At 38.4% G+C, this 27,453-nt stretch overlaps 2 protein-coding genes across 5 annotated transcripts in view; both read left to right on the top strand.

Moving 5' to 3' along the window:
- The window catches only part of LOC138179455 (persulfide dioxygenase ETHE1, mitochondrial), a 49,605-nt gene that overhangs the window by 6,022 nt on the left and 16,130 nt on the right, over positions 1 to 27,453 (top strand). The window lies entirely within an intron of this gene.
- Appl (amyloid-beta-like protein) overlaps positions 2,782 to 27,453 on the top strand; it is a 50,669-nt gene continuing 25,997 nt past the window's right edge. For 3 of the 4 annotated variants that reach the window (XM_069112246.1, XM_069112243.1, XM_069112244.1), the window contains exon 1: positions 2,879 to 3,132. In XM_069112246.1, the coding sequence (XP_068968347.1) occupies positions 3,076 to 3,132 (57 nt within the window). In that variant the 5' untranslated portion in view covers positions 2,879 to 3,075. Of the gene's footprint in view, positions 3,133 to 27,453 lie in introns of all 4 variants that reach the window. The other variant, XM_069112242.1, reaches the window with a different exon arrangement.

Here is a 27,453-nt window from a genome sequence, read left to right as displayed (position 1 = left end):
CCGTATTTATCGCACCGTACCAACCGAGCGTGTTCTTATTTCTCGACCGAATCAGCCATAGTTCTACCCGTAAACGCGTTATCGTTGCTATCTCGTACAAAGGAGATTTTACATTAGCATAGGTAAATACGTTGAAAGAATTAATCGGCGTGCGAAAGTGGATATCAGCGGCGATGAAAAGATAGCGCTGGTTAAAATTTCGCCGATTTTACGACGTCCCATCCACTCAGCTACTTTGACGTTTATAGGCGGGCTGATTTTCTGAAGCACGCGAAACGAAACGTAAGGCGGTAATAGAGATGGAGGCTGCTGTAATCGGGTAGTTTAAACGGGCTGTCTTGTCGAAACTCGGGACGAAGAGACCCCCATGGTGTGCCGCTGGTTTCTACTGCATAGCTGAGGGTTGAAATCGATACCGTTTCCAGGGTAACCGGTGGGTACGGTGGCCGACACACGGGCAAAGGTATGGGCCAAGGCTATCTGCTCGTGCGTTTTCATGCTCTTCTGAAAAAAAAAAGAGGAAGAAACGGACAGAGACGGTTAGCGGGGTGAGGAGGAAGAAAAACAGACGAAGCCACGCGGAATGTGTAATTTCTCTGGGTCCGATGGCTTAGACGGAAAATAGAGAGAAGTCGAACGCACGGGGTATGCGGTTGGTTAACAAAAATGAAATGTCAAGAGACGTTAAGGCGTACATACTTACGTGCACGCTTCTCTAAACCGTAAAAACGACAAGAGCCGGGAAGTGAGCGGATGCAACGAAACAGTGTTGGCAATTCGTCCGGTTTAAAGACTCGTTGATGCGCAGATATATATGCCGCTCACGATATTTCATTCTGTACCGTTTGATTTTGTCTTCGTGTACCTCGTCGTTCCTCTTGGCCTCGCCTTGATTACGTATTATAGACGTATGAAAGTATTAGAGACGAATATAAACGATGTCGTAGCGTTGTATATTACACTTTGTGTATTAATAGGGCTATTACGGACGCGTATTAGCGACGATATTATGTAAATGTACAGTAAAAAGGTAGTAGCCCCTGAAACATTGCGACTCTATCATCTTTAACGTTTGGATGTTCATCGGCGGATACATAATTCGAATCGAATCGCTTCTTTTTTAGTCGCACCCATTTCTCAGGATAATTAACCACTATCGTAGCATACAATTGCATTAGATTGAATTATACGTTATATTGTACTAGGCTAGCCTGCTATCGGCTAATCGTAGGTACGTCATGACAATATTTATATCAACAATATTTATAATGGACATGCTATTTGCGACAAATGTCGATTACATTGCTACACTAGATCGTTGCGGGTGGATTAGCTGGAGAAGGTTCGCGTCAAACTGAATCGTTGCTTCGTGTTTTAACGCATTAACTATTACTAACCTGATATTACGTGATTCTACAGTTAAAGACGGATAGATCAATTATCAACGAAATCAACAAAGGAGAATTTTTTGTATCATCCGAATTAGATAAAAATAAACGATAATAGACGACAGTATCTGAAAGCAAACTTTTCAAATTCTTCGGTAACGCGCAATTTCTCTAAATCGTCAAACTGATCGACCGACCTTAAAAATATTCGACGATGTTTCCTTTCAATCATGCGCGTTTATAGTGAGCGCGGATACTACGTTTATTCTGGTTTCCTCTTTTTTTTTTCCCCGTTTGAAATCGAAACCCGAAGTGTCAGGCGACTGCGACGGATGACGCGCCAAATTCTGTCATCGCTCGGTATTAGCCAGTTCTCTATTCGTTGGCTGGACAATTCGGTTCACCGTATTAAATACTTGAAACGCCTGAAATATAGATGGATTGAATTTATGGTTTAACCGAATATTTATGCAATTATGCGTCGTTAATCGTGCACGTATTCGGAATGGTAATGAGTACTGTACGATTCGGTCAATATTTATTACATATGTTAAAACGCGATTATTATTCGATGATACTAATGTTATCAATTTAATCTTATTAAATTTTAACGATACATGGATATCTTAATTATAGTGTAAATTACTTTCGCGATATATCGATTCGGCATTTTAGTTTCTTCTTATTTTGTACGTTTCATCGATGTTGTAAATTTTTAGTGAAAAAAAAAATTCACAGAAAATAAACGAATGTTTCGAACGAAGATTGAACGCAGATATTATACACATCTTTTCCCGGATTTTCGTATGCTGAATTTGTTTTCCAACTTTACATTTAAATATTACAAAATACTGTAAAATGTGCGCGCACGCGCGCACGGAAACAAAGCTATCGCAGAAAACATTTTCAAGGTGATTTTATAAATAAAAAGCGGTAGTATGTAAACTCGTTTCTAGAAAATAATTTATAACAATTCTTTTTTTATTAAATTTCTTACAATACAATTTTTCTAATCTAAATAATGCATCGTGGATCATGATTACACGTATTTCCTTAAAAATACCGTACTTTAGTTTAGTTACTTTTAATTAGAGAAATGATATTGTACGCGAGAAATAAAACAAGAAAATTTCGAAATACTCGTTTTAAGTCATCGGTTCGTGTAAAAGTTATTCCACCGATTAGTATTAGTAGTCTGGACAGAACAGAGTAGTCAGGTGTTTCGTTGAAAGCAACATTTCCGGCGGAAAATCTGTCGAAAGTTGACAATTACGTTCGAAGTATGTAATACCGTTTAAAATCACGATATTCCCGCTACATTATCGACTGACCATTGCGCGCATGTGAACGCACCCTCCGGCGCGGTCATCTAGTGACAGCTTTTGATTGGTCGAATCGTTTCAGCGGCACCGGCGCCGCGCTTCACCTCCATCTTGATTTCTCGTGAAGCGACCCACCCAGCAGCAGTGTCACAGTAGTACGCTGTGCTCTCGTATACGGCGGGTGAGTGGTGGCTTGCATACAGCAAATTGTTCAGCGACGTTTCTGCCGTTTGTTCAGTCAGTGCGTCGTCGTTTTTTCGTAGAAGATCGAGACGAGTCAGGGAATCGTAACCGGCCTGAAATCGAAACGACACACATAGACATCGTGCGGGGAGTTTTATAGAGAGTCGACCAAACGAAGGAAGATGAAGGGGATGCTGGTGCCCGCACTGCTGGGCGTCTTGATGGTCTGCCGGGTCCAAGTGAGTACCTGTATCAATTTAGCAATGATATAGAAGAAACATAGAACAGATAACGCGTAGACTTACGACTAATTGGAATCGATCGCCTCGGACAATTTATTCGCGACCAGTCTCGATGACAATTTTTATTTTTTTACCCTCTCGTCGAACAAGCGGCAAATGTCACGCGCAACGCGCATCACGATCGATGTAGTAGCCACGGTGTACCTGTCCCGTGGAAATTCCCCTTAAATGCTTGCCAATTAAGCCGTGTGTGCTACCTGTCAAATTGTTCATGGTGCTTCGATCGATGCCACCGCACGATGCTTGATGCGTTCATTTAGAGTGCATTATACCGTGTACGTCTCTGTAACGATCGACAGCTCGACGTTACGAGAATGTGTTTGCTTTCGTTCGAGGACTACGCGATACATAACCGCCTACTAGACTCCAACGCTCTTTCCATGCGACCAAGCGGCATTAATCCGATCTGACGTTATATATTTCACGATATCCTGTCCTCGCTACTTTCCTGGCTATTTTAAACGTTAATGTCATATATCGTAATGCGACGATACCAATTCCTCTTTTTTATCCAATCGCCTAGATTCTTGATCGGGAATTGGGTTTAACGAGTAAAGATTTCTTCGTGCAGAGATTCTTGGAATAAGACTATGTTAGATGCTGTATTATATTATATAAAGAATGGAACTTGTACGAGAAAAATTAAAACGAAAGGTATATACGAGGAAACATATAATTTAAGAAGAAGAAGTATTTACTACTTGTTCATATATTTTGTAAAAATCATTCGAATTCTTAAAACTGTATTAAAACGTTATACGAAACTCGTATGAAAAATTACGAATTGGTCATTTTGACTACCGTAGTAGTTCCAGTGTTAATCGTTAATTTTATACACATCGAATCGCTCTTTTCTACGAAAATCAAATAATTGTCAACGAAATTATAATTCGCGTTGTTAATCGCGAACTTACGGACGATCATGAAAGGATCTTTTACTCGTCGCATTTGAAATTTCTCTTCTAACGACTTTATGTAACGTTCGATAAGAACGTTAGCTTAAGAAATGCAATAATTATCAACGAGATCGTAATTCGTAGTTTTCATCGGGTCGTAAAACGACTGTAAATCGACTTTCAACTGACTCACGTTGGAAATCTTGCTTCGAGCGTCCTTATGTAACGTTCGATAAGAATGTTAGTTTGAAATTCTGGTTGGCAAAGTGTTAACAGTGTCGGAGCGTCGCCGCGCAACTTTCGGTGTGTTCTTTTTTGCCGGGGTGGAAAAAAAGAAGCACGGTCCTTAGGAAGCGTTCGCTTTTAAAACGTTTCAAAGCGCACCTATCTCGGGGGAGTAACCTTGTGTATGCGCAAATTATCACGCACGAACGAACATAGGCAAAACTACGGAGGCACAGACAAAGCAAAGAGATTGCAAATACGTAAGTCGGGAAACGGATTTGCGAACGATTTTCTCGTTAACGTTAATTCCGTGTGACAGTTCAATTTACGTGCTCGTTCGTCGCCATTACTACGAAATAGAATCGTGTCTAATAGATGGAAAAGTTCGTACTGGCAAGATGTATCGCACCGTTTGGTCATGGAATACGACTACAGAATACGAAATAAGCAAGATAGTCTGATTAACGAACGAAATTCACGGATAAATAGTACGGTGACTACGACTTCGTTGATCTTTTGATTTTTATTATATCTGAAGTTAAACAGGCAGAACAACTTGTTCGGTCCAATGACACAAGCTTTTCATCGATGTGTAGATGACAAACTGACGAAGTTTTGCGGAAACTCCGATGACTTACCTAGCATCTAGAATATGAAAATCGATAGCTTCGAGAAATGAATATTTTTGATGGAAATATTTTTCAAGAAAACATCGTAAGCAAATTTAGTAAGAGTACGAAACTCGCGTATTTTATCAAATTGATTCGCTTCTTCCGGATATTGTCCCGACTCGCTGTTTCTTCAAAATTTCTAAATGAATTTCGGAACGACAGAACAATTTACGTAATTGTTATAAATTATCGAACGAATCACGATTATTCTCGATCTACCTATTCTTAAATCCTTAAATTTACAGTTTTCCAAACACGAATAAAGGAATCCTATACTTCGTTCAACACGTTCGTCGCGTACGTCTATGTGCTTTTACGATATTGTCCCATTGTCGGACACAAATATTTCGATTGGCGATCGGAATAAAACTTTTATTCATCGGCAACGGGTTGCGTTCTCTGAATATCAGAATCAAATCACCGCAGTGAACCGAAAATTCATTGACGCAGCCACATCGGTTTTTCTGCATATTCCGGCGGTTTTGTACTTAACAGCAATTACGATCTTCACCTAGATTCGCCACGTAGCTAAAGGCACGCGGTGTCGCACGATTGAAACGCACAGTTAAAGATCTGCCGTGCTTTTCGATGTTTCCTCATTTCCCGTGGTCCCATTTCTCGCCGTAAAGCCTGGTTTTTACGGAATAAGAAAGAAAAAAAAAAAAGAAAAAAGGGATGGAAAGAGAGGAGGAAAAGAAGAGAAAGAAGAAGGAAAAAAAAAGATATTCCGTCGCTTAAATGCGGCTCCTTGTCCCCATGCTGGCGTACGAGAAAATGCTCTGGTAATGGAGGACGGAGTAAATGAGGACGAAAGAGTTTCAATGCATTTTTCATTTTCGACGCAGATTCTTTTAAGGTCACCTTTCACATCGCTATTTTCTCTCGTTTTTTCGTCCGCCCCTCTTTTCCCTATTTTTTTTCTCTAGTTTTTCTTTTCCTCTATTTATTCCCTTTATCTGCTTTTTCTTCCTTTTTTGTCTCGCTCTTTTTTTAATCCAACTGCGTATTAATACGCTAACGGAATCGATTGCGCAATTATTACGCCGAATGGCAAGCGAACGCAAATGATTTACTCGCGCGAAACTCCGCGTCACACGCCCCGCGATAATTTAGCGACGATTAATCGAGTGGCTGGAAATGAAAATGTCGCGCAACGCAACCGAGTCCCAGTGTCCAACGGCTGGATGCGCGAAAGAGTTTGTTACGAAAAAGAGAGCGGGAAATATGTTGCAGTTTACGCGATTCAGCCTAGTGGTTTGATAAATTGCGCGAATCATAAATTCATGAGAATGCCGCTTTATTTCGCTATTCGGCGCCCCTTGTTCCAAATGTTTCGCGCGTTAAGCTACTAACTAAGTATGCAGCGTTTCGATGTTAAATACTGGCTAACTAACGACCGAACGAAACGAGTTATCGTTTGTGCAAATTGCGAAAAATCCGATAGAATTATGGATACGCGTTATGCAAGCGTATCTGATAAATCAAAGACGCGAGGCGACTTTTTATAATTCGAGAAAATATTGGGTTGGCAACTAAGTGATCGCGGACTTTGTCAATAACACCTAACGACAAAATTCGCAATATCTTAGTTACCAACCCAACTGATAATTCGTCACAGAAATGTGGGATGATAATTGCATTTATTTCTTCTTTTTTTCAAATTTGACAAAATCAGTAGTTGGAAGGCGTGATAACAACGACTTTCTGTAATTCGAGAAAATATTTTACTTTTGCTTTGTCAATACCACCTAACGATAAAATCCGCAATATCTTAGTTACCAACCCAACTGATAATTCGTCACAGAAATGTGGGATGATAATTGCATTTATTTCTTCTTTTTTTCAAATTTGACAAAATCAGTAGTTGGTAGGCGTGATAACAATGACTTTCTGTAATTCGAGAAAATATTGGATTGGCAACTAAGTGATCGCGGACTTTGTCAATACCACCCAACGACAAAATTCGCAATATCTTAGTTGCCAACCCAACTGATAATTCGTCACAGAAATGTGGGATGATAATTGCATTTATTTCTTCTTTCTTTCAAATTTGACAAAATCAGTAGTTGGTAGGCGTGATAACAATGACTTTCTGTAATTCGAGAAAATATTTTACTTTTGTTTTGTCAATACCACCTAACGACAAAATCCGCAATATCTTAGTTACCAACCCAACTGATAATTCGTCACAGAAATGTGGGATAATAATTGCATTTCTTCTTTTCTTCAAATTTGACAAAATCAGTATTTGGAAGGAGAGATAATAACGAAAAAGGTGAAGGAAATTCTCGAAATTTCTTTTCGTAATAGTCGCGCGAATTGAAAAGAACTCGGCATGGCAGAACGCGGATATATTTGCAGAAGGAAGTGGGAAATAAAAAGCACGCGGGAAAAGCGCGATAAGTTCGTATTTATTGATTTTCTGGCAGATTTGTCGAGAGATTCGACGCGGAAATTAATGACCGGTAAGTCTTGTTCGAGAAGTCGATTCGCGTTGTTATTAACTTGGCGAACGGTTGAGAACGAAACGGAACTCTCTGTGTTTTTCCATGGAACAACCCCTTCGGTTGCAACGCCGGTTTCTCTTCTGCTTGTGAACGCTTCGAGAGCTTTTAACAATACGGTGTTAATAAATCGTCAGAGCACCCGTAAGGGCCATTCGGATAACAGACGGTGACGTGAAGTAGTTTCACCGGTGCTTATAAATTAACAGCTAGCTCGACGACCTAAATTTAGATATTTGTATTTAACATCGACCGATACATAAAACACAATACAGAATCGTAGTCGAATTCCTCGCGGATGAATCGATACGCGTTTGGCTACTTTCGTGCAATACGAATGTGCAGCGGAATCGCGAATTTTCTACAGCAGAAACGTTATTATAACGATCGTTGATCAATTATCGACGCGTACTGCGAATTTCCAATCAACTTCGTTTATTTTCCAAGTATGATCGAAGAGGTTGTTGCAACGAGAAAGTATATTAGATTGTGGAAAAAGTATCTTTCGTTTTCTGAGCAAATAACAGATGCTTCGTATTATTTTATCGAATTATGTATAATTCATTATGTTTAGAGAACGGTTCATATTCGTAATTCGATAAAATAATATAAAAGCAAAAATGTCGTGCGTCTATTAATTCTTTATAAAACGGAAGAAACTTCTTGGACAAGCTAATAGTTTCAGTCTGCGGTAATTTTGGTAAAAAGCCGCTTAAAATCGATAGGAAATTGTTTTCTCGAGTGTACTACAAATTCCTAGTCGACTAATATCGTTAATATATTACTAATATACAGGGTGATTGGTAACTGGCGGTACAAGCGGAAAGAGGGTGATTCTACGCGAAAAAAGAAGTCGAAAATATAGAATACAAATTTTTCGTTCGAGGCTTTGTTTTCGAGAAAATCGACTTTGAATTTTCGCTCGGTACGCGTCTCGTTATAACGGATCTCACTGTAGATCGTTGTCTCGATTGACGTTATTCTTTTATATTTTTAAATTTTTAAATTTCCAAATTTTTAAATTTTTAAATTTTTAAATTTTTAAATTTTTAAATTTCCAAATTCTTAAATTTTTAAATTTTTAAATTTTTATTCTATATTTTCGACTTTTTTTTCTCGTAGAATCACCCCCTTTCCGCTTGTACCATCAGTTACCAACCAGCCTGTATATATATATTTATTATTATATTAGTAAGAAACCTTTGCGCTTTTGAATGTAAAACTTTCGGCCACGAAACCCGTAGTTCTCTTTCTCTTGCGATAAATGTAATTTCGATATTGGCACCGGTGTTCATATAGAAAATCCTTCGATCAACGAAATGGAATCTGCCAAGTGGGAAAAATTGCAAAAGTAAATAAGCGTATGTCTGTAAACAGAAATCCAATTAGTCGTAGAAGTAGAAGAAGTTTCTATCCTTCTCTACGATATAGGATTTCAAAATACATTTCTTGTATTTCCAAGCTCCACAGATGTGCAAGCGTTTTAAAATGTTGATTTCGAGCGGGAACTATTGGATTGGCAACTAAGAGATTGCGGACTTTGTCATTAGGTGGTATTGACAAAATCCGCAATCACTTAGTTGCCAACCCAATACAAACCGAATTAAGTTAATCGTCGTTGGTGTCGATACGATCGAACCTAAGTAAAGTTTGACGGGAAATTTGATACATCAGATTATCCATAACGATATTGTGGATATGCACCGAGAATGTTATCGGTAGCTCTATTTTCGAGCGTTTTAGATGTGTATTGGGCTGTTCGGAGAATTCGTAGCTCGTTCCTGTATCCTAATCGATACAAAGTTGTGTGTACCGTAGGTCTGGCGAGATTGCATGGGAATAATTTATCAGCAACTTCTGACAAATAACGAAATACTAAATTCCAAGAAATACTCTCTGCCATTAGCTTGTTGCATAATGAACGTCGCTTTTCGCGGTCTTGCTTTACAGCCATTTCGAATTTCCAAAGTGCTCTAACAGCTGAGAAGTTCAAGGGAACGCGGTACAAACGAGAAAATGTTCAATTTACCGAAACCTCCGCTAAAGTCAAACTCTAATAGGGAAATCTGTATCGTGCTAAATATGAAAACACATTACTGCGATATTACGTGGGTTGAGTATTGCACAGTACGTGTGTGTAGCTTAAGAGAAATAAAGATATATATGTTTAATTTAGTATATGTGATTTGGTAGATGAAAAGGGAATATGTGTGTCTGAGATGAGAGTGTGGATGGGTGTGGACCTTTGAACGTGATGGATGGCCTAATTAAAGTATGGCAACGAGTGGGAGTTAGAAATACGCAAGCCAGGTCTTCTTTCCTGTACTGTGAAGCTGAAAAATAAATAAATAAATTATATCATTTATTTATTTTTCATAGCTCTTCCTCTCCGAGCTGCAGCGGATCTCCAGTTACTTTTCTCTTCCGTTTACTCTTGTCGTTTACTTTTCTAACCACCGAGCTCCACTCTTTTAACTCTCGTACTTAACATTTAGACTCGCAATCAACGACTCAGACTCGACCTTAGAAGATAACTCTTCTATCTCTTATTGTCTGTGCTTCTATCACTTGTATTCTTAAACTTGAACGATCTACGGGTTCGAACAGAAACGTAAAATAAAAAACTCGTATAAAGGGTGGTCTAAAAATCAATTGCCACGATCTTTCAGTTATTTTCGATAGTCGAACAAAAGAATACTTCGAAGGAAAGTCGATCGGCTACCGATCGATTGCAAGTTACAATATCGCGCGGACTTGAACGACGTTTTTACTTCGATGAAGAGTCAAAGTGACGTTTATTTTTTTAGACGGAACAATGCATAATTGGAATTAAAATCGAACGGAATATAAAAAAATTCATAAAAAAAAAAAAAAAAATGGCGGTGACCTTGACTCTTCATCGAAGCGTGACTTTTTTTTTAGATTCATAATATTGCAATTTGTACTCGACTGAAAGCCGATTAACTTTTGTTCGAAACAGTTTTTTAGCTGGAAGAACCATGGAGACTGATTTTTAGTCCACCTATTGTATAAAACAGATTGCTATTTATACAATATTTATAAAACAATATAAATAACATATTTATAAAAGTAAATTTCTACATATACAAGGATGTTGGATTATTTCGACATTTTTTACTTATAGTTTTAGAGAATTATGTCATTTTTCTACTCGACTGTTCTTGTTCGTTCAGAAAGCTTTCGTATTTCATTGGCTAGGCAATTGTTTTAGAGCAATGACACCTTTTTCTCTCTTTACATTGAAGCACACGAGAACTCGATTTCCTGCTATTTTCCTTCGTGAGTATAAATTTTAACAAACGTCCATAGATTCTACTATAAATTTCTTCCAATTTTTGCCAAAATTATTTCCAAGGATTGAAATAAAAATTCTCACCTATCGATTTCGATGATTCTTCTTTCGTTGAAAACGGATCGTGCTTATGCCAAATATTCGTATTGCGACGATCTAACGGTAAGTAAACTTTAAATACGACAATTGAACACAAATATAAAATATATAGAGTATGAAATATTACCACGATATTTATTAATAATTGTATGAACGTAAAATTGAAACGGACGATCGATAACAATTATTTCGTACAGTTCGTACGAAATAAACAAATTTATCAACGATAGGAAAATGGATACAATTCGATGGAAAATTACTCGACTAACGTAACATACTTGAAATGTATTCGCTGTGTAAACGATTCATCGAAATTCCAAATTACCGACACGGTTTGTATTTTTAAAATCGTTCGAGCAATGATAAACGTTAATGAGCAAAAATATAACTTCACTTACTATCGTTCGCGTATTGTATTTGTAATCGTGCGCTCGTTTCTAGCTGTTCTCATTCCGCTGGCATGATTGTGGCCGAATAATTGCAAAGCATTATCCCAGCTATCTTCTCTGCAGTCTGCCGTCCTTTTATATTGGGTTACGGCTGCGAGCCTCAGAGGAATATTATATTCTTCTCTTCTTGTATGTAGGTTATTAAATCTTACAACGATTTCAAGTTAGAGAAACGTAGCGTATTATTCGTACTACGTATAATGCGTTCTCTACATTATTTCCTTTCTATCCTTTCGGTAGTTCGTCGTTTTCGTTGCTCCAGTGCTTTGAACGCTTCAATAAGATGGGAAAATTATGATCGTTTAATCTTTCTCGATCAGACGATAGGCGTAATACGGTCGGCACAAGATAGCGGTAAAATTGTTGTCTTTGTAGGAATTGTACAAGGATTGTAGGATTTGAATCTATAATCTGATTGCTATATATTGTTGAAGTGGTCACCGCTTCTAAGAGAACTCTACATCTGGTCTTTTTAGTTTTCTCAAGCACCGAAGTCATCGACAGCGTATAGACAAAAGACTGCGACGAAGGCAGACCATAAACAGTAGACAGGCGACGTTGACCTCGGGGTTTTCAGTTACAGGGTAACACTGGTAGCGTGCGGATCTGGACCAACTTAAATTGTATTTTTACTTATAATTACGCTTCTGTATTAAAATATATTATCCACCTTACAATTCATCCACGAGTTTCTCTGTTTATACGTCAAATAACCTCAACATATACAGAATGATCGGTAACTGGTGGTGCAAGCGGAAAGGGGGTGATTCTACGCGAAAAAAGAAGTCGAAAATATAGAATAAAAATTTTTCGCTTGAGGCTTTGTTTTCGAGAAAATCGACTTTGAATTTTCGCTTGGTACGCGTGCGGTACGTTATAACGCCTCTCACTGTAGATCGTTGTCTCGATGGAAAAATTAAAAAAAAAAAATTTTTATTCTATATTTTCGACTTCTTTTTTCGCGTAGAATCACCCCCTTTCCGCTTGTACCACCAGTTACCAACCAATTACCAACCCTGTATTTTCTACCTTACAATTCATCCACGAGCTTCTCTGTTTATACGTCAAATAACCTCAACATATATAAAATATGATTATGTATAGGAATATAATACGACTATGTATTAGTATAGAATTACGCGCAAGAGCATAATGATTTTCATGAAAGAGACAACGCGGGTGGATGATTTTTGCGAATCGAACTGGTCGCTGGTTTACTTTGGCGGACACAACTTGCACGAAGCAACCTAACGGACGTATGGTTGCAGCTTTGTCACAACGGTGCATAGTACAACCGCAAAATGCTTTTTTTTTTGTATAACTTACTGGAGATACTCGTAGACAATTTCCATAGCAAGCGTGATATTTTCGTTTTACTTTACGCGTCATATACAGAGTGGCTAGAAAAAATATCGACACGCCACTGTACATACATATTTATAACAGCATTTACATGCTAATTAATTAGCTTCGAGTGTATCAACTTTTGTATCATTAAACGATGCTTTCGTATTACTATGGAAAATGTTTGACATGAAAACGAAACATAGAACTTTGTTCCTAAATTCTTAGAGGATAAAATTACGCGTCCATATCTTTTTGTAGTCATTGTATAATACGTTTTCTATATTATTTCCTTCTTATCCTTCCGGTAGTTCGTCGTTTTCGTTGCTCCAGTGCTTTGAACGCTTCAATAAAATGGGAAAATTATGATCGTTTAATCGTTCTCGATCAAGCGATAAGCGTGATACACCCAGTATAAGATAGCGGTAAAATCGTTGTCTTTGTAGAAATTGTACAAGGATTATAGGATTTGAATCTATAATCTGGTTGCTATATATAAAATATGACTAGGTATAGGAATATAATACGACTATGTATTAGTATAGAATTACACGCAAGAGCATAATAATTAGCAGATACGAATGCGCATGTATTATAAGCTTCGAATTAAATTCACTAATTGCTTACGTTTCAGTGGTCGATTATAAAGTGATATTGTAACATGCCATGTGCACGTTGCAGAATCTAATCTTGTTTTGTAATAAATAACGAACTCTGACCAAAAATAATTCCCCCTAAATGACGTTGGTAATATCAGAGGAAATATAGAAATTTCGAAAAGTATCCCGTTGTTTAAAAAGTATCACGCTAAGGAACAAATGTTCACCGTTGCTTTGGAACAACTAACCAACGAAACAAAATTTTCTCTCGCTCGTTATCGTTTCTACCTTCTGTTTCGTCATTTTTCGCTTCTCCTTTTTCCCAATAAAGACGAAAGTGAACAAATTATTACATTTCAACGAAATATTCCTTTTAATCTGTCCAACGAAATTCACAAAGTTAATATTCATAATATTTTACATTTAATGGACGCACATATTCGTTCTGGCATTTTCTTTTTAACGATATACCTTCCCGCTTTGAACTTACATTATACAGCAGACTTGTCATCCGATTCCTCGGTCAACCACCGCCGGTCAATTTAATCTTCTATTTTCGTATCGCGTATATTATTTACGCGAACGTTTAACTTTCCTAAGTAAGTACAAATTGTTGTTAATCGTTACCAATTACTATCATCGTCCCCTATCACAGTCTCATAATATCGTTGAATGTGTCATTTATCAACGAACTGCGAATCGACCGGCATAGTCGGCTAAGAGGTGCCCGAAGGAGGACGCGCAAGAGAACGAGCTGTGGTCGTAGAGCATCTTAAGAAAGAGAACGAGGGTCGCGTTTCGGTGCGTCAGCGTCTGAAAAACTCAGTTCCGCTCGGTGTCGCGTGTGGCCGAAGCTCCTTAAGGCTGCGGTCAGATTCGCTTTAAGTGCATTAAGTAAATCCACTTAGATCGAATCTTATATAAAACATCGGCTAATCAGCTTTAAAGGGCTGCGCTCCCGGACGCGCGTCGAAGGAAACTGCCGCCAATCTTGCTCTCTCCTCTCTCTCTCTTCTGTCTGTCTCTCTCTCTCTCTCTCTCTCTCTGGATACCCTGGCTCGTTTGCCTGGTTCGTTGCCCCGGCCCCTTCACCCTCTCTTTTTAACGAGCTTCGGAAAGTTCGTCGAGTAGACAGAAATTCCTTTTTCGAGCAGCCAACCAACAGTTGGGCCGATGCTAACGATTAAGATCGAACTCTCTGACAGACGTTCTCGAGTATCGGCTAATTGGTCTCTCGCACCTGCAGCTGGTTAGCAGAGTGCACGACGTTTTAACAGGTGTAATTAAACGTTAGGCGAACGATGGTTCCTGTCCTTTGATCTTTTCAGGAGCTGTTCAGGTATCGAACAGCTACTCTAATCTGACAATTAGACACCTGGAAACAATTGGATACACTGGGCTAAAATTCGAGGCTTCTGTTGTAAATCTTTAAAACGGTTTGGAATTTTCACGCGTTCAACCACAGCATTCAGTCGTCGTCATCCGGGTCAGTGCCTGAACAAAATACGATCGCCATAGGCGCGTGCTTTCTAGCGTTATGATACTTTCCGTGGCACGACGAGTGCTGTGATTTTCTCTGACGATTTCCAGCGAATTGTTAGCTCTACGATTACCGCTATCGCCTAGGTAAGTACGTTTCTGGTACGAATTATGCTGTTCGACTGTATTACGTGTCGAAGCCTGGATGTGCAAATGGGTTTCTTTCGATTCGCCATAGGAGTACGGATGATTTATGATAATATTTGTAAAATCGATATGTGATAACACATAACAAGGTCTAACAGGTTTATAATAGGTTGTCCGGAAAGTGTCTTTCTTTCGCAAACGCGTTTTTTACGACAATGCACCTTCGTACAAACGCGAGACCAAGTCTGTAAAATGTCACGGTGTTTATCTCAACAGAACAAAATGGATCGTACGTAATTCGACAAAATAATGTAAAACAAAGAACGTTGTGCGTCTATTATTTCCTCATAAAACGAAAGAAACTTTTCGGACAACCTAATATTTTTCCCTGGGAAGTTCATTCGGTACGATCCTTGTGTTTTACGATAAATTTTCTAAACTTTTGAAGAGATGCAGTTCGCTAATAGTTAACCACTTTTACTACTCTTGTCCAACGAATATTTTCCAATAATACATATCGATATTTATGAAATTGCGTACTGGGGCAAAATCGTCCACGTTGCAAACGCATTTAGGTTGTTAACACTAAAGCTACCGCATCGGTGAAGATGCAATTTTATAAATGTGCCAACCCTCCTTTAAGAATCATAGTCTCAGATGGATTAGTAGTAGCAAAAATGTACTACACAACATGGAATTCCTTCTGTGAAATAATATAATATAATGAAAATGAGGTGGTGTTAGATGTAAGTGCCCAAGAAATACTCTCGGTGTTCAACAATAAAGTTTATTTAACGAGCAACAATCAACAATCGCGCTTCTCGAATGTGTTTGCTTCGCTGTTGCGCTAGACCCTTCGCACTTCGCTGTTCGAAACGGAATGTTCTTTTGTTCAAAACCGAACGGATTCTTTTTCTTTGTTGCCCCTCCGTATCCCCACTACGCACGCGTTTGTTAGATGTCCGCGACCGTTGCCGCGTATGGATTCTTCCAAATATTCGGCGGAAGAACCGTAGGGATGTCGATGGTACATTATGCATGTCGGCTTTACGCTTTGATGTACAGCGCTTTGATATTCTATCATCAGGTACTTTTTGAAGACCAGTCGTTGTGACTGGTTTTTGGTAGAAATAGCTTCGTCTTAACTGTCTGTAGTCCCAGTGTCAAGTCAACGTTTCGCGTACTACTTCGTAGATCGTAGAAACGTAGAGTCGAACAAAAATCCAAAGGATAGCGACAGTGATAACAACAAGAACAAAAATATAGTGGTAACAACGAGGATATTTGCATCCACTGTCGGTAATCTTATCCGGTGCATGTAGATTGAACGAATGTTGGTTGCAGTGTATAACTGGTTCTGGGTGAACCCATGAATGTTGCTTCACTAGTTAGGAATCTAAACAGTTGGATCCAATCCAATGTTACAGATGCTAGGGACGATATCGGCTACTCCATCCGGCTTTACTCAGGTCACGGGATAAAAACGCGTGTACCTTTACGTAAGATTGTTATTTTTCGGGTTTCTTTCCTTTTTCGAAAGATTTAACGTAGGCTATCGTGCGATAAAAATATCGCTTTAGTAAGCTACATTTGCAATGTTTCATATTAACCCCTTAACCTACGATTTACGTTCGAGAATTTTGGGCCGAAAACGTAAACAAGCTATTATACAGGGTGGTTGGGTACTGGTGGTACAAACGGAAAGGGGGTGATCTACGCGAAAAAAGAGGTCGAAAATATAGAATAAAAATTTTTTTTTTAATTTTTCCATCGAGACAACGATCTACAGTGAGATCCGTTATAACGAGACGCGATAAAGTGCACGCGTACCGATCGGAAATTCAAAGTCGATTTTCTCGAAAACAAAGCCTCGAACGAAAAATTTGTATTCTATATTTTCGACTTCTTTTTTCGCGTAGAATCACCCCCTTTCCGCTTGTACCAGCAGTTACCAACCACTCTGTATATTATATTTGGCCTGACCATCGTACTACGGGCTATGCCCGTAATATTTGCGTTTGGTCCGATGATCGTACTACGGGCTATGCCCGTATTTATAGGTTAAGAGGTTAATTGCAGAGTTACAAGTTTAATTTAGTAATAGCCGGTTAGGTGTTGCGGCATCTTTGAAAAGCGTGTTCCTAGAACGCGTGACAAAAAGTAAGCGACGACGAGTATACTCGTCAAGCAGAGAGTACGTGCGACTGTTGTAATATATTGGGTCGGCAACTAAGTGATTGCGGATTTTGTCATTACCACCTAATCTCTTAGTTGCCAACCCAATACTCAAAAACAGTTTGAGTGATAATCGTTCGAACGAGATTGCTTCGTATGTTGGATAATTTAATTGTTGCAACAATCGAGTGCAACAATCACTCAGTTGTTAACTCAATAGAATTAAGTCGCAACGAAACGATCGTTTTATTTCTTTTTTACACGACAGCTAAGTGGTTGAAATCACGTGTTCCAGTATTACGTCGAATACAGTCACCCTGTATATCTATATCGATATATTAACCGTTTGAGCCCGAAGCAGCGCTGTATAAATTTTATGTGGAAAAGTCGCAGTACATCTGAACGCTACAGACGACTCACGGTATTTTCTATTTCATTGCTATCTTCTCAATAATTTTTATTAAAGCTCGAAATATTTATAAACTAATAGTACGCATGTACAATAATATAGATGTATTTCATAAAAATAAGAAATACGACGAGCGCTATTGCGCCGCTTGTTTCTCTTCGCAATCGATTAAGACAAACGCTGTCGCGTTATTTGGAATTTTTTAAACCTGTTTTTTCAAAGACCCCTGACACTCAAACGGTTAAAGATCGTCGCTTTCCAACTCCTACACGAAGAGTTTGACAAACCCGCTCGGAGACTGACGACAAACCGTCTTCGTCTCTTCGTTGTTGGAAAGCACAGCCGTCTCCTTTCGTCTCGTCTCTGTCAAATATCGTTTGTCATCGATAGGATCGAGAAAGGAGAGACAGGCCCAGGCGACGCGCAATGATCCCGATGAAAAATACCGACCATGCAACCAACGGAAACGAGAACAGAAGAGAAAAGAGAATCAGAGTGCCGGTTTCCATTCTCGTCCGTTGGCGGAGCGGAGAAAAGGAGATCGGTAAAAGCACTGGATGAAACGTGGTTGAAACGGTGGCACGTGAAATCGTAGCAGGCGTTGGCCGCTGGCTGCGTTCGAGACGAAAAGCGAGTGAAAACGTCGATCGACCGGCGAAGCGCCGTGTAAATGAAACGCTCGTAGATTCGTTCGGCGCGGTCCTCTGCAACCTGGATAGATTGGAATCGTTTGAAAGGGAGCAGTTGAGATTGTTGGCCGAAGTAATGGTTCGGGTCGGTTTGTTTGACGATAGTTGAATTTGTATTGATCGTTTTCGGCGCTGCCCTGGTTCGATTTTCTTGCCTGCAATGGGATTAGTCGTTGGAGCGGACAGTAAACGAGGTTGATTTAAGCGAGAAACGATTATTTTATTTTAGACCTGCGTGTAACTTTAATCTCGCGCTTGCTCGCCAGCGAAAGAAACGAATTTTAATCGAGCGGAAGATCGTAGGAACGACGAGATTCTTGCGATTAGATTGCGGATAATGTTAAACGGTGAAGGAAAAATTCGCACGTTTTCTTATTTTCTTTTTTTATTTTTTATTTTTTATTTTTACTGCAGGTAGTAACGTCATGAGATAAGAATAATTAAATCGAGAAGTTGTTTCGAATATCGACGTATCAGCCAAAATCGTGTTCCCAGATGTTCGAAAGTTGAAACTCTCTTTCGTTTGTAAAATTGCCATAGTATTTACGAGAAGTCCGTACGATCGATATCGCGTAAAGTTCACTTTTAGTATCGAATAAAACGAAAACCGATTATTTCACTTGCGATGAAAGCGACAAAGCTTTAAAAGCGCGATTTTGCACACTCTCTTCCCGAATATCGGCTTCCCTCGTTCCATCATAAGCATCGCAAACGTTGAAGGTATTTCCATATGTGCAGTATCTTATTGAAGACACGTTCAAACAGATACGAAATAATAAGAAGAGATACGGGAATTTTTACAAATATTTATCGAATAGAAAAGAAAGAACTGCGAGAAGATTACATTTGTAGCCTAATTTCATTATTCCAAATTATATCAATGACGATAGAAATGTTTGTAAAGCCGCGTTTTGTTCGTTAAAGTTTAATTTCCAATAATTTTTCGTAATTTTACAGCGTTAATTCTATCCACGTAGACGTCTATAAATTTCGTTTACGAAACTAACGCGTCGTTAATTTTGAACGTGAATTCGCAATGCATCAAACGTGCAAGTTAATTTTAAATATCATTAAATATATATTTATTTAAAAGTATTAGGATAAAATATGACAAAAATTAAAAGTTAGAATTTCTCTAAAAATGTAGTCTTCCATAGATTGGAAGACGTCGAATCGAACAAGGACGTTTCCCGGGAAATGTCCTTTTTCTCTCTAACTTTTTTATATCTAATAACAAGCGAATTATCGCGGTAAAACATTGGCAATTCAGAGATGCGCGGATAACAATGCACGTAGATCATAAAAATGCGATAATCGAGTAAAGAAAAAAAAGGAATACCTCGAGAAACGTCCGCGATCGAAGTGGTCTCCACGATCGCTGAAAAGATATCGAACAATCTGATTAGAATTACGCGAAACGTTGGTTAGATAAATTTGAACGTTCGAGAAGAAGAAAAGATTGCAAATAAAATCGATCGGAGTACGCGGTTTTTCTAAAATGGTTGGTCAGTTTATGCGACGTATTGATTTTAAAATATTTATTAAAAATGAGTTACAATTGATATTTTAAACGTATTAGAAGGTAGGAAATTACGAAGAAAATATAAAATAACGTAACAAGGACCATTTTCGAAATCGCTGTCGCAATACGCAATTAAACAAATAATCGAATAAACAAAACACCGTTCAAATATTTCATTAACTAATTGTTGGACGTTATCAAAGGGAAAATACATTTCCCAAGCTTTATTCCATTACCGTAAAATCAAACAATTTCATCGAATACAAAATCAAATTACCCTTAAATGAAAATCTGGTGAAAAGTTAAAGCAACGTTGAAAACGCGTTTTACCCATTTTACGTGTCGGCGAATTGAAAAAGCGAACGGGGGGACGGAACTCGTTGTCGGTTTGAAATATAAAAACTAAGCCGAATAACTTGAATAAATTGAATATGAAGTAGCTCGATTGTTCGTGTAAGCTTGGGGGGGGGGGAAATCCTTCGAATGGTCTCTTGAACAGATTCGTGCAGATTGAACGTTTGGAGAACTTGCTTAATATAGTTTGAGCAATAGCTTAAATCACTTACAATTAGGGCTACTTGAAAAACAAGTGACCTGTAACGTATTGAGCTAATCAATTGGTTTAAGAGATCTTATAATAAGAAAATAAATCGCCAGAGAGTATTAAATATAGCCGTGGAATAACGAAATTTTATACGTCAAATTTCGTTGTAAAATTTCATCACGTCGTATTTTTGAGAAGTATAAAACGTATTTATAAACCGATGAAATGATACGAACTCCTCGTAACTATATTTTATAATGAATTTACCGATACATTTTACAAATGAAAATCGACACGTATATATTTGATAAATACATATTTGCTAAATATTTTTCAAAAATATGATACAACCAAGCTATCATCTGGTAGTCGAAAAAGTACACGCAAGCACGTGAAAATTATTTTAATTAAATATACACGCGTCTGTTTAAAATGTTTCATTGCAACACGATAGCTCGTATACGTGTATCGATTTAATGTTTCAATTTCACGTGTGTGAAATAATTTTGAAATTGGAATTACAAGTTGTATATGTATACACACATACGTAAATTTCTCGTAATATACAGGGTGGTTGGTAACTGGTGGTACAAGCGGAAAGGGGGTGATTCTACGTGAAAAAAGAAGTCGAAAATATAGAATAAAAATTTAAAAATTTAAAAATTTGAAAATTTGAAAATTTAAAAATTTAAAAATTTAAAAAAATAACGTCAATCGAGACAACGATCTACAGTGAGATCCGTTATATTATAACGAGACGCGATAAAGTGCACGCGTACCGAGCGAAAATTCAAAGTCGATTTTCTCGAAAATAAAGCGTCAAACGAAAAATTTTTATTCTATATTTTCGACTTCTTTTTTCGCGTAGAATTACCCCCTTTCCGCTTGTACCACCAGTTACCAACCACCCTGTATATCTGCGTAATAAAAAATTCACGTTAATTCATCGGTTTTACCTTAGAATGGAAAAACTTCCTGCAACCGCTGCTTTTACACAACCTCGTTATAACCGTTGCTACTTATTCTTCGGAAAAAATGACAAAGAACGATAAACGAAGAACGTATGCACGAGAAATATGAAAGTAACGAGGTGGCTGCATTCGTCGTGTCGTGCGCATCGTTTAACTTACGCGGAATCCATTTGTCCATTTTCTTTACGTTTGCTATGTGGGTCGAGCGACGAATAATGGTAGACCGACTTAGTTTCATTTAAAGCGTACTACCCTCCCTTCGCTGTTTCCTGGGAATTATTTTCGATTACTCCTTTTGAAACATCGTCGTCTGTTTCAACGTTTCTCTTTTGCCTCTTATTCTCTTCAAAATCATCCGTCGAAAATCTTGCTTCTTTTATTACCATTTTTCCTCACGTATTATATATACCAATTTTCACTAGTCCCTCAGGACAGATATTTAGGAAGATTTTTACGAAGATAGATTCACCGGGAGTAGATTTTTATCTCTTTCGATCAGAAAGGTGTGCACGAAAAATAATCTGAAATTTTCAAGTCGCGAAAGATGCGATAGGTCGATAGCTTCTTCTTTCGACGACGAACCCGAAGATTTTCACGAAAGAGACACAACGCGGGTGGATGATTTTTGCGAGTCGAACTGGTCGCTGATTTACTTTGGCGGACACGACTTACACGAAGCAACCTAACAGACGTATGGTTGTAGCTTTGTCACAACGCTGCATAGTACAACCGCAAAATGCTTTTTTTTCTTGTATAACTTACTGGAGATACTCGCAGACAATTTCCATAGCAAGCGTGATATTTTCGTTTTACTTTACGCGTCATATACAGAGTGGCTAGAAAGAATATCGACACGCCACTGTACATACATATTCATGACAGCATTTACATGCTAATTAATTAGCTCCGAGTGTATCAACTTTTGTATCATTAAACGATGCTTTCGTACGACTATGGAAAATGTTTAACATGAAAACGAAGCGTAGAACCTGGTTCCTAAATTCTTAGAAGATCAAATTACGCGTCGATATCTTTTCTAATCGTCGTACAGTACAAAACACAACTCGTTTTAAACTCGCTCAAAAATTTCGAAATTTCTCGTACTCTCGCGCATCGTCCTACGTTAATCGTTATCGTTTAAGCGTCTAATTAATTCAGTTGGACTATCTAAAATTTTGTATCGCCAAATAGCGCTTTCGCACGAAATTTACAAGGGATCGTTGCGATAGAAACGAAGCGTGTAAACCGCATAAAGAAAACGGTTCGTTGGAAAATAAAACTAGCTGTCGCGTAATACGTAGTCATCGTGTAATAATAACAGAGACCAGCGAACGTGTCGAACTCGTTGAAAAATTTCTGCTACGAACCAATCTCATTCTCTCTATCTACGTCTTCTCTTCGTTCATACTCTTCTTCCGCGTAATTGCCGCAAGCGGTAACCGTAATCGGCACGAATATTCCTTTACCGGTGATCCAGTTAATCTGCGTTCTACAAACGGGCAGAGTCGGCGTAAGTAAAATGACCTGCACGTTGATAAATAAACTCTTAAGCGTTAATAACCGTTGCGTCGGCCGTGACTCGATCCTAGGCATCAGCATGCAATCCGGATCGACGGCTAGGACACCCGTAGAGCGAAACCATCTACTCTTATTACCGCTCCGAGGAGAATGCAAAGCGAGATGGTGACGTACACCTCGATGTAATTCGCGACAACATTTACGACGCATAACGCGCCAGCCACACCTCGCCATTGCATCGTGCCTTCGGCTTTGTCCAAGTACATATACGTACATACGCGTAAGAATCGAGTATGCTGGAACACGAACGTGAATTGGTTCTCGAACTCGTGTTGTCGTCCAATTGCCGGCCACGAAAATCGTCGTAAATATAAGTGTTTTGATCTTTTTTCCATCTTTCGGATACCGCTGTCGACGTTCTAGCGAATGTTTACGAGTTTCCAGTTGAGAAGTAAAATATCAGGACCGGGTCACCAACGATATCTCGTTATTCTATTGTTCTGTTCAAATTATTTATATTACGCGATATCAAGTATTGACAAATTATATTACGCAAGGAAGTATCGTGTCGAAAAATTGTTAGTTCGGCGGATATTTTGATTTCAGTTTGTCAAATTTGACGCGTGAAAGACAAGCGTGAAGCGGTATTCTTGCGTTTACGCTGTTCTTCGCTTTCATACGTTAAATTTGACAGATTCAAGTTGAAAATATCCGCCAAACCGTAGTGTGTTATGGGGGAAAAAGAAAATCAACGCTTTTTTGATATTGAAAATATACAACGGGTAGTAAAGAGCTCGAGATATCGCTTTGATACCGCGGTGAATAGAAGATATTAGAAAATAAAATTGCATCCATCCGACGAGTCCCTTGAAACGCGACGTTTCTCCGTAAAACCGACAGGTAACGAGTTATTTCAGCTGATGCTTCTTATCGAATCAGCCAGCGTGTTTCGCCGTAGATTGTCTATCGTAAGAATCGCACCGTGATGGTATTGAATCATTAAGTACAAACACGTATATCCTTTCAGTTAGAAGATAACATGAAAATCGAAACACCAACGAACATACACTCGTCGTTGTTTTTTTTTCAAGAACACTGTGCATGTGTTTACAAAAATCGGACGGAAAATAGGAAATTCAATTTTTATTATTATTATTTTGTGATCGTTGGCAACGACGGTGCATGAAAGTTTAGTTATTAGAACTGTGTACTTGGATGCACGAGAATATCGAAGGCAATGGGAGTCTATTAAAATTTGCGTCGTTACGAAATTCAGTCGAAAGGATCGCGTCTCTTTGCGTACAAACTTTTCCGGCTCTTTTATGTAAATTACGAGTTTTGATGGTCCAAGAGAGAGAGAGAGAGAGAGAGAGAGAGAGAGAGAGAGAGAGAGAGAGAGAGAGAGAGAGAGAGAGAGAGAGAGAGATTGGAAGTAAGCAGACGCAGTGCCGTTCCCAGTTTGAATTCTGAAACGTCTGATTTCCTCGCGTGCTCTCCTTAGACTTACTTAACGTTCTTCGCGTTCATTTTTTTGCAAGCTCTTCAGCCTGCTGCGCTCTCTGCTACGTCGTCCGTTCATTCGCAGAAACTTTTTCGAAAGCAAGATAAATACCTGGAATAATAACAACGGCTAAACTATGTATACGCTTTCGTTATTCCTGGTTTTTCCGCTTAAAATTGAACAGCACGAGGAGAGATACAACGAGATGATTTAATGGTCGTCTCGCTTGATTTTCTACTGAATTACTTTTGACCTATATACATTGGCGGCCCTATATTTACGTACGCTACTTAATTTAGGATATTTTAATTTATGCTTTCAGATAAGAGATTTTCCTTCCGCTAAATTTTAGACGTAATCTTTAGACCTGATATATATACGATAAATATTCATGTAGTTCCTTTGCGTCAAGCTGTACAGCTTATGAAATCCTTAATTAAGTAACGCACGTAAGTATATTGGCGCCAGTATATCTTCCAGATCTCGCGTTTGTATTCGTGTTTCCTTGGGTCACGTATATAGAATTCCGTTTCTCAGAGCAATTTCACTTGTTAATTAAAGTAACGTCAAAGCATTACGTATTATCTATGAATTTCGTTTATAGAAATACATTTGTTTATTCATCTTTAGGGATGTAAGTATTTATGGGCTTGTTACTATTTATAAATTGATTAAATGTAACATTCAATATATTTTCAACAATTTCATGGTTCCATAATTTTTTTGTTACATGCTATAGTTTCTTATTTTTCATAGTTGTATCATTTCACAGTACACAGGAAGAGGTGTACGACAGGCATGTTTATTTTCTAAATTTATAGAAATTATGATTACTACACGAATGGCAGGAACCGTAAGAAAAATGTATACCGTGTAAAAACTGTGAGAAAATGATAAAAATCTTGCGAAAAGATTCCGGTTAATACGGGTGAAATTATTGGACGAAAATTCAGCGTATAAATTAGACAACAAGGAAACTAGCAGCGAACAATTTCTTTTATCGTTCAATATGGATAATTCCGACATTTTACGCTACGTTGAATCTTCTTTTATCGGAGTTTGAGTCGTTCGTCGCTATATTTTATTTTTTAGCTACATATATCGTTGCCCCAAATCACGATCCTACTTCGTCGAAAAGGTAGATATATTCTAGCAACGAGATCCATGAAAATGTATTAGCTTGTTCGAAAAGTTTCTCTCGTTTTGTAAGGAAATAACGGATGCGCGGCGAATATAATATTAAACGAATTTTTCGTTTAATATTATTTTATTGAATTTTTATTTCTATTATTACGATCATACACAGTTCAATTATAAAACGAAAGGAACATCTGGGACAACATAATAACATCGAAATACATCTATAATTATATAAATAAAAAACTATAATAATAATAACTAAAATTATACAAATAAAAAAATTTTAATAAAAACCATCTATATTTCGACGATAGTTTTTTGCTACGGCGCGTACAGTACAATAAAATGTAAAGGTCGGATCGATTCCGCGAATTCCTGTTGTTAGGTAACTTAGCTGCCACTCGCGTAAAACTGGCTGCCAAGAATGTAGTTTTCGGAGATATATGTCCGTTAAGGTATTTAACAGCATAAGAATAATTATACTAACGCCTATTCGCTGACACAAATGTATCGAACGTTTCGTTTAATTAAATTACAGACTAAAAAATATTCGTAAAAGTTCTATCTAAAATTGTATGTAAAAAGTAAGAAATCCACAACATTTGCATGATCGTTGATTAAGTAACGCTAAAGTTGTACGTTCTTACGTCATCAGTAATAACATACAGCGCAAAGTAGTTTGGTCAAATCGCTTATAAGTATAATTCAAAGAATGAATTCTGGATAGAAAGAACTGTTATAGAGGCTATACTGTACTTGCAGTATTTTACGTATCTCTGCATCTTTAATTAAATTTCTCATAAGCACATAAAAATTCGGCGCACAATTGTTACCTAAAAGTTAATCAAAAGATCAAACAATTACTCGATCAAAGTCAATATATATTTAACGAGAATTATACCCGTTGCGAACTTCAACCGCCCCAAAACGTTTACGAACACCGTCCTAAGGTCTCGACTTGAGATATTCTCCCCGGGAGAGTCGTATCGAACGTGTTCGTCCGACAATTTCGCTCGCCTACGTTTATCCTGGTTGGATGCCTATTTCGAATGGATATTCGGCGCTCACGCGATCAGAACGTCGCGTTTCCGCTCGCATGTCGGGAAAACCTGGCACTCCGTTGACTAATAAGTCTAGAGACGTTCGAAGACGGCTTTTAACGATTCGGCCGCCGACTTGTGGCACGTGATCCTATGTCCGGTAGTAGAATCGTTCACGCGAACGTATTTACTTACCGACTATGCAGCAGTGCGTACGCTTGTTCAACGTAATTGAAAACGTTCTCATCGATTGCAGTAATGAACGTGTTCGAAGCATGTGTGTCATATAGCGAGGTGCGTGATCGAAGGTGAGTTAATGGATTTATGATACAACAGGAGGGTATAGCGTGTGCGTTAACAGGTGACGTAGTGGCTGCTGTGATACAACGTGGTTTTAACCCTCGAGGAAGCGTAACGTATCGCTGCGAGGCGATCGAAGTTAGAGGTGGAGGTTGAGAATATTTTTATATCTGCGCAAATTTATATTGTCGCCAAGATAACTGAAAGGAGACTTAGACAGAAGTTTATCGAACCTACTACGTAATATGTACGTTGGTTTGCGGACGAGTAGAACGCGTTTTGCCTCTTGCTGAGCGTAGATCGCGTATTTCTAGCGCATCTTCTCAGTGCAGAGTTGCGGCTGCACAGAGTGGAGAGACTCAACGCTGAGTTGTATCAGTATTAGCCAGATATTAGTACATATCGCACGTATAGCGCATATCGTTGTACAATACGTTATGTCGAGAATTGTGCATCTTAATCGCCGAAATAAAAGTAGAGGAACATCAAGCTTACTCTTAGAATTCATATTAAAATAGTTTTAGATTTATTTAATAAACGATTTCGAGGATCTTCGTCGATATACATTTGCACGCGTCTCAGCACTCTCTTCGTCTCACCATCTTCCATACCACACTACCAACGGAACAGTTGCATTCGTCTGGTTTTCGAGACGCTGCGCACGCACATACTTGCATAGATTCATATTCACATACGTGTGTCACTACTACGCGGCTAATCTAG

The sequence above is a fragment of the Bombus flavifrons genome, chromosome 4, assembly GCF_040668555.2.
Source record: "Bombus flavifrons isolate JBK064 chromosome 4, iyBomFlav1_principal, whole genome shotgun sequence".
NCBI classification, from domain to species: domain Eukaryota; kingdom Metazoa; phylum Arthropoda; class Insecta; order Hymenoptera; family Apidae; genus Bombus; species Bombus flavifrons.
Note: the sequence above shows the minus strand (reverse complement) of the source record. Positions and strands in the feature narration are given on the sequence as shown.